The sequence below is a fragment of the Acanthopagrus latus genome, chromosome 2, assembly GCF_904848185.1.
Source record: "Acanthopagrus latus isolate v.2019 chromosome 2, fAcaLat1.1, whole genome shotgun sequence".
NCBI classification, from domain to species: domain Eukaryota; kingdom Metazoa; phylum Chordata; class Actinopteri; order Spariformes; family Sparidae; genus Acanthopagrus; species Acanthopagrus latus.
Window position 1 is genome coordinate 30,902,978 of NC_051040.1, and position 18,339 is coordinate 30,921,316.

General features: G+C 43.7%; 1 protein-coding gene and 1 long non-coding RNA gene across 2 annotated transcripts; both read right to left on the reverse strand.

The window, feature by feature from the left end:
- Positions 1-263: 263 nt before the first annotated feature.
- LOC119031505 lies at positions 264-9,347 on the reverse strand. The gene is made up of 3 exons (XR_005078621.1): positions 8,543-9,347; positions 8,226-8,297; positions 264-836 (listed from the first exon to the last, which is right to left on the reverse strand). It is a non-coding gene; the product is annotated as an uncharacterized LOC119031505 (long non-coding RNA).
- A 1,835-nt stretch (positions 9,348-11,182) lies between these two features.
- Positions 11,183-16,631, reverse strand: LOC119031489 (gap junction delta-2 protein-like). The gene is made up of 2 exons (XM_037120006.1): positions 13,653-16,631; positions 11,183-12,580 (listed from the first exon to the last, which is right to left on the reverse strand). The coding sequence occupies exon 2, from the start codon at positions 12,569-12,571 to the stop codon at positions 11,468-11,470; it is 1,104 nt and encodes a 367-aa protein (XP_036975901.1). The 5' UTR covers positions 12,572-12,580; positions 13,653-16,631; the 3' UTR covers positions 11,183-11,467.
- Positions 16,632-18,339: the final 1,708 nt, after the last annotated feature.

An 18,339-nucleotide genomic window follows, 5' to 3' on the forward strand; every position in this document is an offset into this window, starting at 1 on the left:
CTCAGATCCATCAAGATTGTTTTTAATAGCATACACCCATCTGTTCCCCACTGCTTTCTTATCCTCGGGCAAGCTGGTTAGGGTAAATGTGTTGTTCTCTCTAAGTGAATGCATTTCCTCATCCATTGTACTCTCTTGATTTATTTGAAGTCACAGCTTCTGTGTGTCAGGCTAGAAAGAGGATTCAGATGCAGAGCAAGTACAGATTCACCGGTTTTTATTCTGAAATTCAAGAGCTTCAGGATAGAGTGACAAATGAACAGGCTGTGAAAATCTTAACCTGGCTATCTGATAACTAGGGAAGGCAGAAATCAAAAACTCACCAATGGTGGGAAATCCTCAATAGATAAAACAAAACACTCACACTGAGGAAAACAAAAGACTACAAACTGACTACACTGAAAAGGCTTGGGCTATAAAAAGTATAACACAAAATCATCCCAAAGGAGGTAGGTACATGGCTATAAAACAAAACTATACTGACAGACTAAGCTGTGAAATATTAACAAATGAAAATCACTTCAATGGAGGAAACAAAAAGGCTATGAAACAAAATTGTGAGACTGAGCTGCACAGAAAAGTCTAACAAACAAAAAAAATCACTCTTCACGAGGCTATGAATTAACCTAAAAAAGACCAACAATGATTTCAATACTTAGACTATGACTTGGAACAAGGAATAAGGGCTTGGGTGCACAACAGAATGAGACACTTTGGCACAAGACAAATGGAGACGCAGACTTAAATAACACAAGAGGGTAATTGGGGAACAGCTGGAAACAATCAGGGATCAGGGGAGATGTCAGACTGGAGACACATGAGGAAAGGCAAGTGACCTGAAATGAGCGGAGAGTTAAACTTTCAAAATAAAACAGGAAGTTCACAAGACAAAACCCCAAGACAAGACAAAACCTCATCGCTGTGTGACGCTGTGAATGGAACAGGTATGTTACATTGGCTCAATAACAGTAATGTATGTTACTCTGGACTTAATCAGTTTCCTCATCAGACACAAATTTCAGCATTCTGCAATCTGTGTATCTGTCTGGCATCCTCCTCTCTAGAATGGTAACATCTAGGCTCAGGCTCACACTTGACCTCAACTGGCTGTGGTTGGTGGTGGCTTACTTCAGGCTGGATTTTTAGTAGGACACAGTGATTTGGACTTCTGGACTTGTACTGTACAAAGTCATCTACAGGTGTTAAGTTAGTCTGTTCTGCTGCCCTATGCCTGTTTTAGCCACAAATTTTACCAACCTGCGCTTCTGCACTTTCTTAGTGTCAGGAAAGTAGACAGTGTATTCTGGACTGTTTTTGTCATACCCGATGAAAACATACTTTTCTCACCTTGGATCTAGTTTTCTTCTGTCTTGTTTGTAAACAAAACACTCTGACCCAAACCTCTGCATTCTAGACAGTTTAGGCCCTCTGCCTGTCAGTGCCTGGGTTGGTGTCCACTTTGTGCGTTTATTAAAACACCTGTTCCTCATCACAGTGGCAGTCTGGACTGCATAAGTCCACAGTTGTTTTGGCAGACTATTTTCAATCAACATGCACCATGCCATATCAGAAAGTGTACGCCAATCGCGCTCAGCAGTGCCATTCTGGTGAGGAGAGTAAGGTGCTGATGTTTCATGTTTAATCCTATGTTTAATGAGTAGAGCCTGGTGACTTTTTCCTGTGTATTCAGTATCATTGTCAGATCTGAAAGACTTGACCTTGCTGTATGGGGCTGTGTCAGCTCGAAACTTCTCTGTAGCCAGTACTGTGTCATTTTTGTTCTTTAAGAAATACACAAACACTGCACTAGAGAAGTCATCAGTGAATGAAAGTGACCTGTGTATCTGTGACCATCTCTGGACTCTGGATGGATCTATCCTGCCAAATCTGTGTGAACTAGCTCTAGAGGTGTTTTAGCTCTCACATCAGGGTCTCTATTTCTGGTTTGGAAAAATCTCCCCGGAGTGCACACTTCACTTTTCATGCCATCAACACTTTGTAACCTCTGAATGTCATCCTGGTTGCAGTGCCCCAGAATCTCATGCCATGTCTGCGTATCAAAACATCCCCTGCATTGGTCACCACAGTCATCATCTTCATTATTTGCTGTGTGCAAATAATATAGTCTGTCATGTACATGAATGTGGAATTTTGTACCATCTCTGTGGATCAGAACATCCTTCCCTTTCTTGAAGATCATGGTGGCTCCGCTGGCAGTGGCTGCTTTCACCGAGAACATTTCTTGTGGATAGGATGCGATGTACAGGGCCTGCCTCAGCGTGGTGCTCAGATGTCTGCCTCTGCTGTCAATCAGACAGACCTCTGCATCGCTACGGCGCTCTGCCACCCCCTTGCACATACCGTTAGCCAGCTCCACGCAGTGTTGTCAGCCTGGAACTCCTCATCAAACCTCTTGAACTTGGCAAGATCTGTGATGATATGTGAGGTTGCCCCCGCAGTCGACCATCAGGCCCCTCGCGCTGACACCTGCTGAGCCCTCGCTCACTTGGAAGATGTACTGTTTGTCCTGGTCCTCTGTCTCCCCAGAGACTTTGCATGATCGTCTCGGTCTCTGCACTGTTTCCTCTTTTTGCATTTGAAACACGCCAGTTCTGCTGCTGCCCTCTCTGCTCCCTGGTCACCTGCCCTGGCGGGTCTCCCTCTCTGTTGCTACTGCATATGATCCTTCATCACGTTGTCACCTGTTGCTGCAACCCACATCTCCTCTGTGTCCTCATAGCTGTGTAGTGATTGTGGTCTCAGTGCAGATCACATATTCAGTCACACTTTCACTGTCTGACTTTTGAAGTGATGTTAGGTCTGTATAAAGGTTGATTATATGTGGCTTTCCTTTATCTTGGTAATAGTCTCTCAAAATCTTCAGAGCTCCTCGCACGTCGTCGGCTGCCTCTCACATTATCAGTGATAGACTTTTGTCATCTAAGAACTGAATACGTTCTGCATATGCCTCAGCATTCTTGGCTGCATCCACTAGCATCTCCTCTGTGTTTTCCATGTTGGCCCAAAAATCATCATCTCCATACTTCATAATTCTTTTCATCTCTGTCAAACAGGAGCTGAGAGCAGCGGCTTGTATCGGTAATTCTTCTACTCATGGTACTAACAGCCTAACCATCATATGTGGTGGAAACGTGCTAAACTGTCTCTGGACTACTCTGGGCCCATAACCTGTTGACAGAGTTGGGCTTTACAGTGGCACAGCATTGTGAGCCCAAACCTCTGCTTCTTGAAATATCAAATACAAGGATGAAAGGAAAAAACATGAATCGGTGACGCTCTGCCGTTTCCCAGCTCACCTACACACAACTGCTATCAGCTGAGGGTGCAAGGCTTTTATTAAACACACACATAATGGTTATCAGACAGCTGTGTATGGCATTGAGCAGGGTTAATGCTTGGAAGGCTGCTGGACCTGATGGCGTCCCTGGACAAGTCCACAGGGCCTGTGTCGTGAAGGTGACTGAGGTCTGGACTGACATTCCAACCTGTGACTAGCCCAAGCAGCTGTCTCTGTGCGCTTGAAAACCGCCTCCGTCGTGCCAGTGCCAAAACACCCCACTTTCGCCCAGTTGCACTCACCCCCATCATCACAAATTGCTTCAAGAGGCTGGTCCTGGCTCACCTCAAAACCAGCTTACCACCCACACCGGACCCCTTCCAATTTGCCTACCCCAGGACAAGAGTACAGAAGATGTCATGTCCACTGTGCTTCACTCCGCTGAGCCCCGTGCTTTACCTGCACATGGTTCAAACACCATTGGAAAGTTTGCAGATGATACAATGATGCAACAATGATGAAACTTGGCTCTCAACACTAAGAAGACCAAAGAGCTCATTCTGGACTACAGAAAGTCAAATGATGGCACATGTTCCCCCATCTGTAGCAATGGGACAGAGGTTGAGCGTTTATGCAGTAAAGTGCAAACTGCATTTCGTTGTCTCTGTACTTTGCACAGTGACAATAAAGTTTAATCTAATCTAATCTAACAGTTGGTCAAAACAGTGGCCAATAGAAAAGTCCATAATAAACTGGACTTCATGGCAAGACATTTTTTATTTTTTATGAACCCCATTGAGCAGTATATGTACAGCCTGACAGTTTAGTCACACTCAGCCCAGTGGCAGTTTCCTTTACTGAGTTTAATGACAAAGACTAAATTAACTTAAAAATCATGCTATAATATTCTGTAAGTGGATGATATAGCACACACTTCAAATATTTTTTTTTGTTTATTTATTAACACAAAATGAGACATTGAGATTGCTGATCAAGTGCCCCCTTTGACCACTTCACCTCAGTCAGTTACCAAGCACAAAACATTTCTCTCCAAATGTATGTAATTACAAAATAAATTCCCACCCTTTAAATACACATTTGAACATTTTGTTGTGTTATCATGTTATTTGATAAAACAATACAGCAGAAGCAGCAGGGTGAAATTTGAAATGGACAGAACTATTCAAGGATTTTGGTACAAACTGATGTTTTTGTTTAGTTGTGGGACTGCTGTTGAGTCATCAGTTAATCACAGCCAAATATGCCAACTGTAAATGAAAAACAGCTCTCAGGAATTAAGTGCAAAATCCCCTTTTAAAAACAAACAGTGTTACTGTATTAAAAATATGAAGTATATCACAAAACAAAGTTTTTATTATGGAAGCGAATCTGTTCCATAATTCAAATTAAAATGGATTAACAGAAATGATTTTTCATTTTCAGAATATAGCTGCATTTTTGGACTCAATAAAATGAGTGATAAATCTTCCAAATTGCATTTTCATTTTCTTCTTCAAGACTGCTCATTTTGTAACTTTATTAAAATGATAAAGAAAATTGCATTTGAGATTTAATTTTCAAAAGATGCCCCAACAAATAGGTACCAAAAGCTGAGCTGCCACATCCAATATGGAGACGACGTCAACGCACTGATACGTTAGAGCATTTGTGCACTGGAAAAAAATGTGCGGCTGATTTGACCAAGCAAACACGAACCATGGCTGGCTTGACCGCAGTACAGCAGTGGACATGGTGGTGATTTCCCCGTTGTTTCTGAAAACATGGACCACAATCTATGCTACCAACACAGCCTTCACACTCTCCTGTCGTCTCTTCTCTTGCTCCAGCGTCTAATACGCACACCGCCGCCCCCTAACGTAGATGCGTAGCACGGTCGGTCAGACTGGGGGCTGAAGAAGAACAGAGGCCGCTGACGTCACTCTCCTGCGCCGCTTGAGATTGCGAATTCGAATTGAATTTTGGAACACTTTTTGCAGGGGACGGGCTTGAAAACGAAAAGGCAGTTTTCTTTTTAGTCGTGTGACAAAATGAGCAGGCTTAAAGAAGAAAATGAAAATGCAATTTGGATGATTTATTACTCATTTTATTTATGAGTCAAAAAATGCAGCTATATTCTGAAAATGAAAAAGCATTTCTGTTAATCCATTTTAATTTGACGGATTTTACGGAACAGATTCGCTTTCATATTTTATCAGTAGCCGGTGGTTTTGAGTAATTTTGTTTGAAATGTTGACATTCTAGAATGTCTTCGTACTTAGGTTTTACCTGAACAAAGCTTTTTAATTTACTAGATACTGGAAATGTAATGAAAAATCGTAGATTGACAAAAAAAAAATAACTATCCATCTATCTCTCTACTATCTGTAATTCTAGACTCCAGACTCCATAATAACAGCACACTAAAAGCTTCTAAAAAAAAAATCAAAACCAGTACAAGTACCATTAGTGGAATTCCATGGTCTCTAGAAACATGTTCATTAACAAGTGTTTTTTGTGTTTTAATACAGTCAGAGAAAATAAATCAAAGCTTAAAACTCTATTCATGTGCCACATGAGATAATATTCTCAAAACATGTCCTCAAATTTGATGTGTTAGAAGCAGGCAAAATGGGCAAGCGTAAGGATTTGAATGAGTTTGACAAGGGCCAAATTGTGATGGCTAGACTTCTGGGTCAGAGCATCTCCAGAATTGCAGCTCCTGTGGGGTGTTCCCGGTCTGCAGTGGTCAGTATCTGTCAAAAGTGGTCCAAGGAAGGAACAGTGGTTAACTGGCGACGGGGTCATGGGCGGCTAGGGTTTATTGATGCACGTGGGCCATACTGTTCGATCCAACAGACTACTTGCTGTTGCTCAAATTGCTGAATAAGTTAATGGTGGTTCTGATGGTGGGGTGGGGTGTCTAAACTGCCTAAAGTGCTAACAATGGGCATGAAAGCATCAAAACTGGACTGTGGAGCAATGGAAGAAGGTGGCCTAGTCTGATGAATCACATTTTCTTTTACATCACGTGGATGGCCGGGTGCGTATGTGTTGCTTACCTACACATGGCACGAGGATTCACTATGGGAAGAGGGCAAGTCGCCTGAGGCAGTGTGGTGCTTTGAGCAATGTTCTACTGGGAAACCCTGGGTCTTGCCATCATTGTGGATGTTACTTTAACATGTACCACCGATTTAAGCATTGTTGCAGACCATGTGCACCCTTTCATGGAAACGGTATTCCCTGATGTGACGTCTTTCAGCAGGATATGCACAAAGCAAAAATGGTTCAGGAATGATCTGAGAGAGAGCTCTGTTTTTCCATTCTTTAGTCAAACAAAAAGTTTAACGTCCACTTGCTTTCTTACCTCCATACAGCTGGGAAGATCTATGTGGAGTAGGTGTTAATGTTGGGTTTTTGGTTTGGGAAAGTTAAGGCAAAGTTAATCCTTGTGTGGTGTTCATGTCTCTGTTTTTAACCAATGTTCATAGGTCTGGTGGACCAATTGCATTATTGGGTTGTTTCAATCAGTATAACCAAAACAATGTATGTAAAAATACTCAAAATATGTTTACTTTATCAAAATGACAAGCAATATAGGCAGTATATATGGTAAATATTTGATATTTGCCTCTGTTGGGTCACATTTCTGAGTAAAATATAGATATGATTTAATATAATGGAGAAATCAATTATAATAAAGATATGGAACAAATGTAAATGGAACAAGATTTTTCATCACTGTTGATGTTTATTTCTTTGAACTTAATCGAAATTGAACACATTCATGTCATGTTACATAACATGAGCCCGATTGAACAGATAGTGTTTCTACCACTGGAGCTAGAGATGGCCATAGTGGCTGGCAGTTGATGGGGCCTGAAAGAGGCGTAAGCTGTTTCCCATGCAAAAGTTGTGATCCATAAAGACAAACTTGATGGGAGAATGTGCTCACCCGTAAGCAAACTCCGACCCATGCATACAGACATTTGGAGGCAAAGGGAATTGGTGACACAAACGGAGAGGTGGTGAATTGAAGAAGATTATAGAAATTAAACTTGGGAGGCATTATTCTGTGCATAATGATACATCTCACAATTGATTTCATGTCACATCAAAAGTTATTTTTTAGCTCATTTAACATTAAAACCAGCAATATAATTTGTTCTTGTTCATGGAGTCGAGTATAACTATTAAAACAACAGCAAAAGATATAAGCCATCTCAAATTTGTCATATTTCCTCAGTGCTGTCTCACTATCACTTTCCCTCCCCCAGAGTGCAGCAGAGAGGGCCAGACTGTTTGATGTCATTATCAAATGTAAATAAAATAAAATAAACTGTGTTCACGTATCAAACTTCCACTTTTAAATGAAATCCTGGGGTGGGGTTATGTCAAGTCAAACAGTCAGATTGCTGTAAAGACAGCAATAATATTGTGACAATCATGCATGATGCTGCACGAACTGCACAGACTGTCACTAGCCCCATTCACACTGCCATTTGAATGCGGGGATCCTGCACCAATTCTCCGCCTCATCCTCTGTGTTAAAGTCTCAGAGACGGCAAGTGGTGAAATTTCGCTCTAGTGCTGATACACCTCTGGAGGTAGTATCAGAGGCACAGCATTGGTGAACTGAACCAGTGTGGATGGATAAGCCGGCTGCACGTGGCGAGGGCACGTTGGTTTGAGAGTCTAATAACTACACAGGTCCTTGACTCAACAAAATAAAGAGAAATGTCCGATAAAGTAATGTTGCATGACCAAACAAAAGTTACGAAGTAACTGTAACTGTCCTTGGCAACTTATATGAGGAAAAAAAATGCAGTTGTTCGTGGAAGAGAGTCTGTCCTCCCGCCAGTCCTTCCGACCCTTAAAACAGCCCTAAAAACAGCGTCTGTCCCTGGCAAAAAAAACTTTAACTCACCTTGTGATTGTGATGAAAAGCCCTCCTGGTCCAGACCTTAGTGAAGTTTACTGCAGAAAGCTACCTGCCTCCCTGCGAGTGACAGAGTCAGACAGCATCCAGTTAACTGAAGGTGATTATGTAATAATGTATAGAGCGAAAAATGTAACTTTGTCACTTTCAAGGATGTTTGGTGGGTCAGGATCTCGATCACTTCACATTATAACATCATCCATATGATTATAAACAGTCAGCAGGTGCATGTTTTGATTAACAGGAGGACATCAGATGAAACACGTTGAAATAAATCACATAGATGTCATCTTCATGACGTGTACCTTCACCCATCTTTAGGAGCCACGACCCCAGGTTGCTGTGTGAATTACACAGCAGTTCATTACATTGGAGTTGCTTGGTTCTGTGTTCATAAACGTAGGTGGAGAATTGTCAAATCACCCTCTTTGGCGATAATGCAGCATCTCTGTATATATAGATAGACAGACAGATAGACAGACAGACTGTATTGCTCCAAAGCTGGGAAATTTCAATGTAGCAGCAGCATTATACACAGAGACAATATCACACAATGAAATAAGAGGAACAACCTATACATATTAAATAGAAATGTAAAAAACGTAATATACAAAATGTATAAAAGTGTATAAATAAGCAGAGTAATTGAGGTGCAAGATAAAATATAAGGTGCGGTGAACAGAGAGTGTAAAACCGAAGTGCGTAGAGACTATGTGCTATGACCAAAGTTTTAGCTGGTTTTGTACAGTGTGGTAGCATGTGACAGGAAAGATTTCCTGTATCCTTCGACAGCAGAGCTGCAGCAGTCTGTGTGAGAAGGTGCTCCGCTGTCTGTCTACTGTGTGATGGAGAGGGTGCTGATCATTGTCCATAATGGATAACAGTTTATTCAGCGTTCTCCTCTCCACCACGGTCTCAAAAGAATCCAACCTGCAACCAAGTACAGAGCCAGCCTTCTTGATGATTTTATCAAGTCTGTTAGTGTCGCTGGCTCTGATGCTGCTGTCCCAACACACAGCAGCAAAGAAAAATGACACTGGCAACAACAGACTGGTGAAAGATCTCCAAAATCTTGCTGCACACGTTGAAGGATCTCAGCTTCCTCAGGAAATAGAGTCTGCTCATCCCCTTCTTGGACACAGCCTTGATATTAGATTTCCAGTACAGTCTGTTGTCGGTCACCACTCCCAGGTATTTGTAGGTACTCCACCTCTACGACCACCTCCCCTCTGATCTTTAGTGGCTGTGAAGGCATCTTCTTCCTCACGAAGTCGATCACCATCTCTCTGGTCTTGTCGACATTCAGCCTCAGATGATTCTGTTCGGACCACTCTACAAAGTTGTCCACCTGTGTCCTGTACTCACCCTCCTCTCAATCCCTTATACACCCGACAACAGCTGGGGGAAGGGTTGAGCCATTTGGGACAGTGTGGGTGTGTGGGGGGCTGGGAGTGTCAGAGGGGTGACAGGAGGTGAGCTAAACCTGTTAAAGAACTGGTTGAACTAGTTTGCTGTATCCAGGCTCCCGGATGTTTGCCTGTCTTTCCCCTTCTTCCCTGTGATGTTCATCATTCCCGTTCATACATCTCTCACACTGTTCTGTTGGAGTTTGGCCGCCAGTTTCCTCCTATAGCTGTCCATAAATGTCCTCAGCATCTCTCTGAGTTCATGCTGTACTCTCCTGATTTAATCTGTGATGCAGTCAGTCATCTGATCAATGTCCTCCCCATGAGGCTCACAGAGTACATTCCAGTCTGTCGACTCGAAGCAGTCCTGCAGTGCCTCAGCAGCCTCCTGTGTCCACCTGCTCACCATCCTGGTGTGCACAGGCTGCCTTCTCACAAGAGGGACATACTTGGGAGTCATCATGACCAAGCTCTGGTCTGACCTGCCGAGGGGGGAGAAGGGCTGTGGTGTCACATGCATCCATGGCATTAGCATACAGGAGATCCAGCGTTTTATTGTCTCTTGTGGGGCAGTCAACATATTGGGGGAAGTTATTTAAAGTTTTGTCCACTGAGGCATGATTAAAATCACCTGTAATAGCCATGAATGCATACGGGTGTTCAGTCTGTAGTTTGGCAGTAGCGGAGCTGATGACTTAACAGGCCACCGCTGCATCAGCTGACGGGGGGACGTAAACAGCGATAAATTTCCCTCGGTAAATAATACGGGCACATTCCCACAGCTAGCAGTTCAATGTCCGGGGTACAAAGCCGTTCCTTCACGTTGACATGTCCGGGATTGCACCACCTCTCACTCACATAAAGTGCAAGCCCGCCACCCTTCCTCTTCCGACTTTTAAACAGTCTCTGTCTCCCGCGTACCAAACTGTAGCCAGAAAACTCCACGTTGTTGTCTGGGATGTGGGAGTGCAGCCATGTTTCACTGAAGAAAAATATGCTCCACTCATGGTATACCCTCTGGGTCTTCACGAGCGCTGCAAGTCCGTCCGTTTCATTTCCCAGAGACCTAACGTTTCCCATTATAATCGCCGGGACCACTGTCTTACGTCTTCTCCTTCTCTCCCTCTGTATGGCTCCAGATCTGCAGCGCCGACTTGTCCTCCGTAACTCCTGTGGGACCCCAGGTGTGTCTCTACAAATCTGTGATTATATATCAACATATATGAGGCAGATCCATGTGTGCACAGTTTGATTTGGGATTTATAAAAAGTAAATACTGATGGCTTGGTCCTGTGGCTGGCTGCTGTGGGGCTGGTCATGTGGCTGGCTGGCTGATGGGCTTGTTTTGGAGACTGCTGATGATCAATCTCAACCTCTTATTCAAACTCACTGTCTGAATTGACAACATTCCAACTCACTATATAAAGGGCACTGTTCTTTGTACACTAGCACTGGAGGCTGACATTGGCCATGAAGTGGAGAGTCATGCAATATAAATGTAATTACAAAGGATAAAGCACAAAATCAAGATTGTTTTGTCTTGTTTTTTTGTCTAAATTGACTCACACTTTAATTGGCACTCAACACAATAATATACAATTACTATGCACATAGGACAAATCTAAATAAATAGTTTCATCTTGTCGTCTCCTGATATAACAACTCTCCCCACCCTGCTTCAGATTCTTGCAACACATTACAAATTACAGGTAGCAATTTTGAACACAATGTTTGAAACTTTGTGAAGTATCTGTGTTTACAAATGTGTGTATAGTAGGTGTCATGTTATCAAGAATATAATAGCATTACAAAAAAATATCATACTCATAGCCAGGACTTCTTAGTTCGTCCCAGCCTTGCCATGTTGGCCAGCTTGACCTTGACTCTGTCTCTGCTTTCTGGACTTCTCTTGGAGGTGCATTCTACAGTTGAGTCTGTCTCGAAGGAGATAGCTGGTGCATGTGAGAGCAGGCCTCCAGTCTTCTCTGTGGACATGTCAACTGGGGTCTGCAAAACCAGTTGGCCCCTCAGAGAATGCCTTAGCTGTAGAAGAAGTGGGTTGTGGTTTGAGTAGAGTCTGATGGTGTCCCTCTCCTGACTGCAGCAATTGGAGCATGCTGAGCAGAGGATGCGGAAAATGTAGATCCAGCCCAAATAGTGGAGCTCTGCAATGTTGAGCACAAAGCAACCCAAGCTGATGCTGAACATAAAGTTCAGGAAGATTGTTTTTTCAGTGGCACGAGACACAAAGCAGTCTGTACGAGTAGGGCAAGGGTAGGTCTCACAGCGATACAGGTGAGGCACTTCAAACCCAAACAAGAAGTACTGGCCTACCAGGAAAGTTATTTCCATGACTGATCGTAGCAACACGTGAAGAATGTAGATGAGCAGAACCTGGTTGGACTGCTGGGTGGGGTCTTCTCCTACCTCACCGTAATCCTCTTCCAAAAAACTTTCTTCTGCACCTTCCCTATCCTTAGCATCCCATTTCTCCCTGTGGTGAGGGCAGTAAGTAGGCATGCCACCCCTCATTGCTTCCATGCAATCCTTTCCCATGTGCTGACATATATGTCTGGGAGGCCTCTGTACCATTTGAACATTTTGGCCATCCAGCTTCTCATCCTTGGCAATCTTATGCAGAACAAAAACTATGTAGAAGATGGATGGAGTGGAGACTAGCACAATTTGGAAGACCCAGAACCGTAGATGTGAAACAGGAGCAAAGATGTCGTAGCAGACATTGTTGCATCCTGGCTGCTGAGTGTTACAGGTGAACTTGGACTGCTCGTCACTGTAAACAGCGTCACCGACCAAGGCCACCAGCAGGATACGGAAAATAAGCAGCATAGTGAGCCAGATCTTCCCTATCACTGTAGAGTGGTTCTGGACCTCAGACAGGAAGCGACCAAGTATGGACCAGTCACCCATGGCTTAAACCTAGAGACAAAAATTAAAGATAGTATATTATGTATTGTCAATACTGTGTTTCAGTGGTTTTGAACATTCATTTTCTTTCTTGTCAGTCTTTAAAAGCAAAAAGAAATATCATGTCTAACTATTACCCAATTTAAATGTTGTGAACCATCAACAATGATGGGGAAGTTGTTGGAAAAACAAATTATGTTAAGTAATTAATGCACAATCCCTTGTTTTCTCACCCTCGCGATTATGAATTTATGTACCTCAACCCTGCCTCTGCCGATTGCCATTCACATCCATTCACTCTCTGTCATTCACTCCTGCACATACTTCTCCCAACTCTCCTATTTCAGATAGTGTCCGGGGCCAACACTTGGCTTTGTTGGCTTAACCCCCAAAATGGATCCCCCACACTGGACCTTCTCCTCCCCTCAGTTGCCAATATATACATTCTATACTGGCCTAAACATACATTTTCTGCCGCCGCTCCTGTGTGTGTGTCCTGGCTTAGCCTGCTACATTAGACAGATAGATAACAGTTTCCCAAGAGAAGGACTGACACTTTAAGTCTTTTCCAACTTTTACTCAGGAATAACTGTAAATCTAGACAAACAAAGAATACATCCCCACACACCGCCCAGACGTCCAACTGCCTTATGCGACCACTCTCCGACCACTCCGTTGCCTCTTGTCTGACCCGTTCAGCAGAAAAGTTGCATTGAAACACACCGCTTCGATGTGCTGCCTACTCCACAGTACTGTGTATGTTCTGCTCTTCCGTGAAATGCAAAAAGCGGGTGACGCTTGTGTTGTGAGTTGTAAACGAGAGGCTTATGCACGCAACTCTCTAAACTTGACTATTTCAGATAAAAACAGCTGCATACTAAACATGCAGTGAGGCATTACCAAACGAACACAAATTAATTAGTCCTGAACGGACATAACAACTAATCTCGTGCCAGGACTGCAAAGCATGACAATGGGGAATGACGGAATGGAGTGTGTAGAAAACCAATGCCCACACAGTATTCTGCCCCTCCCACACACTGCGCTGATTCGCTGGCACACCGCCAATCAGAGAACCAAATACCTCAGACGTCCGATGGCCCTCCTCCTCAGACTTCACATGCTCAGTCGGAGCAGACAACATCCGCGTGGCTCCGAAAGCTTCCGACGCAGCTGAACACACCAAACATATTTGTTCCCGACCTCATCCGAGACTCTCCAAATGCTTCAGACGCCCAATGGTTGGGCCGGTGTGTTCCTGCCTTTAAATTCAGTTACAAATGTTTTACAAGAACAATACTGTTACATTGTCAGCTAAAACATAGAGCGAAAAATGTGCTAGCTTAATGCTAATATATATGGGAAATTACATTACAATGATAGCGGTCAGCATATCGGCTAACTTGAATTAATTTATTTTGAAATAGGCCACTGCTGATATGGCCATGTTGGAAGCATCACAGAAGACACAGAGTTCCCTGGATTTTGTGGAGCACAGAGAAACAGGCACAGGGTCTTTCAATCTGAAGACGCTCAAGCTCATAGTGTGAGTCCGTCCACATTCTCCACTGTTCCTCTTTCAGCGCTGGCAGGGAAGCATCCCATTCAGCTTGTTTGGCAGACAGCTCCCCGACTAAGGCCTTTCCTTGAATTGTTACCGTTGCCACATAACCCAGGGGATGTAAAGACCATTGACTGTAGACAGGATTCCCCTTCTGGTAAATGGTTTCTTCTCTTTGGATATGCGGAAGGTGAACATGTTAGACTGTAAGTTCCAGGTGAGTCCCAAACTGTGCTGAAGTGGCAAAGGATCAGAAGTCAGCTCGAGATCCACCAGGTTTTTGGCCCTTTCTTCTGGGTGTAAAGCATCCATCACAGCACGGCTGTTAGAAGCTATTTTGTGCAGCTTAATGCTTGAATCTGCAAATATTTCTTTTGTGTTTTTTAGGATGGCGATGGCCTTTTCGTTGGTGGGTAATGAGGTGAGCCCATCATCAACGTAGAAGTTTCTCATGATGAACTGTTTAGCTTCACTGCCATGTTCTTTTTCTCTGTGCAGAGCCACTATTCTCAGTCCACAGATGGCTACTGCGGGGGAAGGAGAGTTGCCAAAAACATGCATTTTAGAAGAACATCATTGAGGGAGAAGCCTTCGTATTTTGCACCGGAATCGAATACTACCTGTATTTGGGCTTTTTTCTGTGGGTGGTAAACACCGAATATTAGCAGATACCAGCATTCTTGTTGTGGCATCAGTGCTGGGGCAGGCTGTGCTTGGTCTGCGTCAAACATTGCTTGCATGAATTTGAAGAAGTGTTCTATCATGCCTTGTTTTTTCTCCAACATGCAACGAAGGGAGGTGAGGCGATTGGTGGCATGTTGTCTGTTGTTTGGCAGACACAGCCTGTTAGGCCTGAAAGGCAGAGGTGCTACCCAGCAGTTTGCTTCATCCTTGTAGATTTCCTTATCCATGAGGTCAAGAAACAACTGGACAAGCCAAGCTGATCGTCTTGTTGTGCTCTTTGGAAAACATTTCTGCATAGGCTGTCTGCCTCATTGTTGCTGACAGTATGACACACTCACAGAGTGATGTGGGGAGGTGTAGGGCTGTCAATCTTCTCTTTTACAGTTAAGCTGCTGGTGCATGGGCTAAGGATGGAGTGGCGTCCACTTATCAGCACAATGGTTCTGAAGACTCTTGCAGTGGTGCTTTTGTGTGCTCCTCCCAAACATACGTCTTCAATTATCACCCATCCAAGGTCAAGCCGCTGGGCGAACGACGCGTTGTGCAGCCCATTACATTGTTCCCACACTTTGTGCACCTGTATCAAGTCCCGCCCAAGGAGAAGAAGGATGGACCCGTCTGGGTCCAGGGATGGGATTTTGTCAGGGTATTTTGTCTAACCCTGTCATCTGGCAGCATGTCACACTCAATCAGAGTAGGTCAGGGAATGTGGGTGTTACGTCTAATAATATCATCATGAAGTTGCTCACGCGTCTCCATCACTCCAGAGAATGTCTTTATTGTGTATCTCAATCCTGCATCTTTAATTCCGAAATGTTCAAAGAATTTTGTCCCGCCCAGGAACCTGTTACTCTCCTCGTCAAGAACGATGTAGGTCGTCATGGCTCGGTCTCTTTGCCCTGCAGGACACACTAAGGCAAGACAGATTTTGGAGCATGAATTTGATGTGTTCCCACTCCCACAGATTTCCGTACATTTGGACGTTATAGACGGAATGGCTTGCAGCAACTGTTGCTCCCCGCCATGATCCACAGTACTCACATAAGCATCAACTTTCCATGGGGTGGGCCCTAGATGTACTGCTGATGGTTTGTCAATTTTACACTCCTGGCACAGCACAGGCCTGTCACAGTCTTTGGCAACATGAGTAGATGAAGCACAGCAATTGAAACAGATGTGTTTTTCTCTCAGAAACACTTTTCTTTCATCCAGCATTTTGTTTCTGAAGCTGCGGCATTTTCTCAGTTGGTGGGGCTTGTTATGTAGTGGGCACTGCTTGTCGGGATCATCATGCTTCCTGACCTCTGCAGTGCTGTTGCTGTCACCGCCATTTGTTGAAGTATCAGTTTTTCTCACAGCAACCGATGTTCTTGTCTGATAGCTTGATGGCTAGAAAGCACCTTTTTCTGACTTTGCAGCCCACCATGCTCCTGTTATGCTGGCAAAGATGGGATCATTGCATGTTTTTGCCTGTTCATAGACAAAGTTGACGAACACTGCAAAAGGAAGATATGGAACTCTGTGTTGGTCTTTGTAACGTGATCCTACAGTAATCCGCTTGTGTTGTAGGCTGGGCGGGAGATTCTGGGCTATTGGGCTTGCTCCTCGGGAGGTGCTGAGAGACCAGGTAAATATCCATCTGCTCGGACTGCTTCGAGTTCCATGAAAATGTCTCCCAGTTCTCTTAGCTTGTGGTTTTCTTTGGCTGAGATTTTGGTGAAATCTTCAACTTTTTTCATAAGAGTGTTTTCAGTCACCTCCGGTGAGCTATAATCGTCCTTGAGTCTTTGCCATAACATCCTGAGGCCTGTGGATGGATTGTGAATGTGTACTGCTCTGACTTCTTTTAGCTTAAAAGCCCAAGCCATTTACACAGCAGATCAAGCTCCTCTTTAGTAGAGTGTTAAGTCATTAGTAGAGTTGAGAAAGGATGCCTTCCAGGCCCAGTAGTTCTTCGGCTTGTCATCAAACGTCAGCAGACCCGAACTCACCACTTCACGTCGCATTAGGTACTTCCCTAAGTCTGTTGTGGCCACTGCCCTGGATTGGTTTGCGTTGTACATAGGGAATGACTGTGCCTGGTAGGGCTGCGGAGGCTGGAAATCATTGCTGGTTGGTTTCAGGTTATCGGGGAGCTCTCTGTAGCTATATGGTTTTCTCTGTGAATTTATAGTGCTGGATTCCTGATTTGGGTTCCAGGCAGCTTCTCCTCTGTGTAAGTGGTGTTGAGTCAGCTTAACAAACTCATAATCATGAATTTCTCTGTACGATGCATCGTTTTGATCCTCACATCTGTTTGTTTCACCGCTGTCCATGGTAGGCTGGCGCACTAGTGAATGTGGGGTCATCTGTGACTTTGTATCTGATGGGGAGACTGTGACTAAGTTTGCTATGTTGGCTGTTTTTACACTCTGATGGGACTGGTGACCTAGATGTGTAACAGGAGTCTGCATTGCACCACTTTCAATATGAATTCCATCTGGAGTCAGAGGCACTGTGTTAGATTTACTTGACTGAAGTGGGTTTGACAGTTTGTATTATTCTCCAGCAGCTGCTTCTAGTATTTCAGCTTCTGCATTTGCGACTGCTGCAGCCCTACTTAGTTTCAGTTAATGCAAACTGCCGTTTAGGATAGCTTGTTGATTTATTAGCTCTGCCTCTTGTCTGGCAAATGCCAGCTCCGCACGTGTAGCTTCTGCTTTGGCCCGTGCTTTCAGTGCAAGGGAGCTAGCTACAGACTGTTTGCTAGTTCTTGAGTAGCTGGATATTTGTGATCTTGTCTCCAGTTCATCAAAATCCTCTTCTTATCTCCTTTGTGTCATGGTAATTGCTTTATGTTGTTTTTCACTTACAAGTGAGATGATCATTGGCTGTTGGAAGAGTTGCCTTTTTACTGTTCAGCCGTTGCTCTTGTGTGTGTGTCCTGGCTTAGCCTGCTACATTAGCTCGACAGATAGATAACAGTTTCCCAAGAGAAGGACTGAAGCTTGAAGTCTTTTCCAACCTTAACTCAGGAAGTACTGTAAAACTAGACAAAGAATAGATCTCATTCCACATTCAGTTACAAATGTTTTTCAAGAACAGTACCGTTACATTGCCAGCTAAAACATAGAGCGAAACATGCGCTAGCTTAATGCTAACGTATATGGGAAATTACATTACAGTGCAGTTTGCATATGTGATCGAAATACACATATCGGCTAAGTTGAATTTATTAACCAAAGCTTTCATAACTAGTAACTTTAGCTTTCAATGACAAGACAACTGTATCAATTCATACTTACAGGCGAACATATTTTCTCACCAACAATGTCAAGTAAGAAACTTCACCATGCTACTGCTATTGACCACCAACTACTGCCGCGCTGATGGTACAAATAAACATTACACTGATGTTACCACTAGAGGTCGCCCCAGACAGCAACAGGATGTCACAATACAACTTCTTCTCTCACATTTGTTTCCTTCTTCACATTCATTAAAGCTGCAGTCTGGAGTTATGAGAAAAGTAAGAAAAGCCAGAATA

Excerpts from the sequence above, each read along its gene's own strand:
- LOC119031489 (XM_037120006.1), bottom strand. The coding sequence starts at position 12,571 with ATGGGTGACTGGTCCATACTTGGTCGCTTCCTGTCTGAGGTCCAGAAC.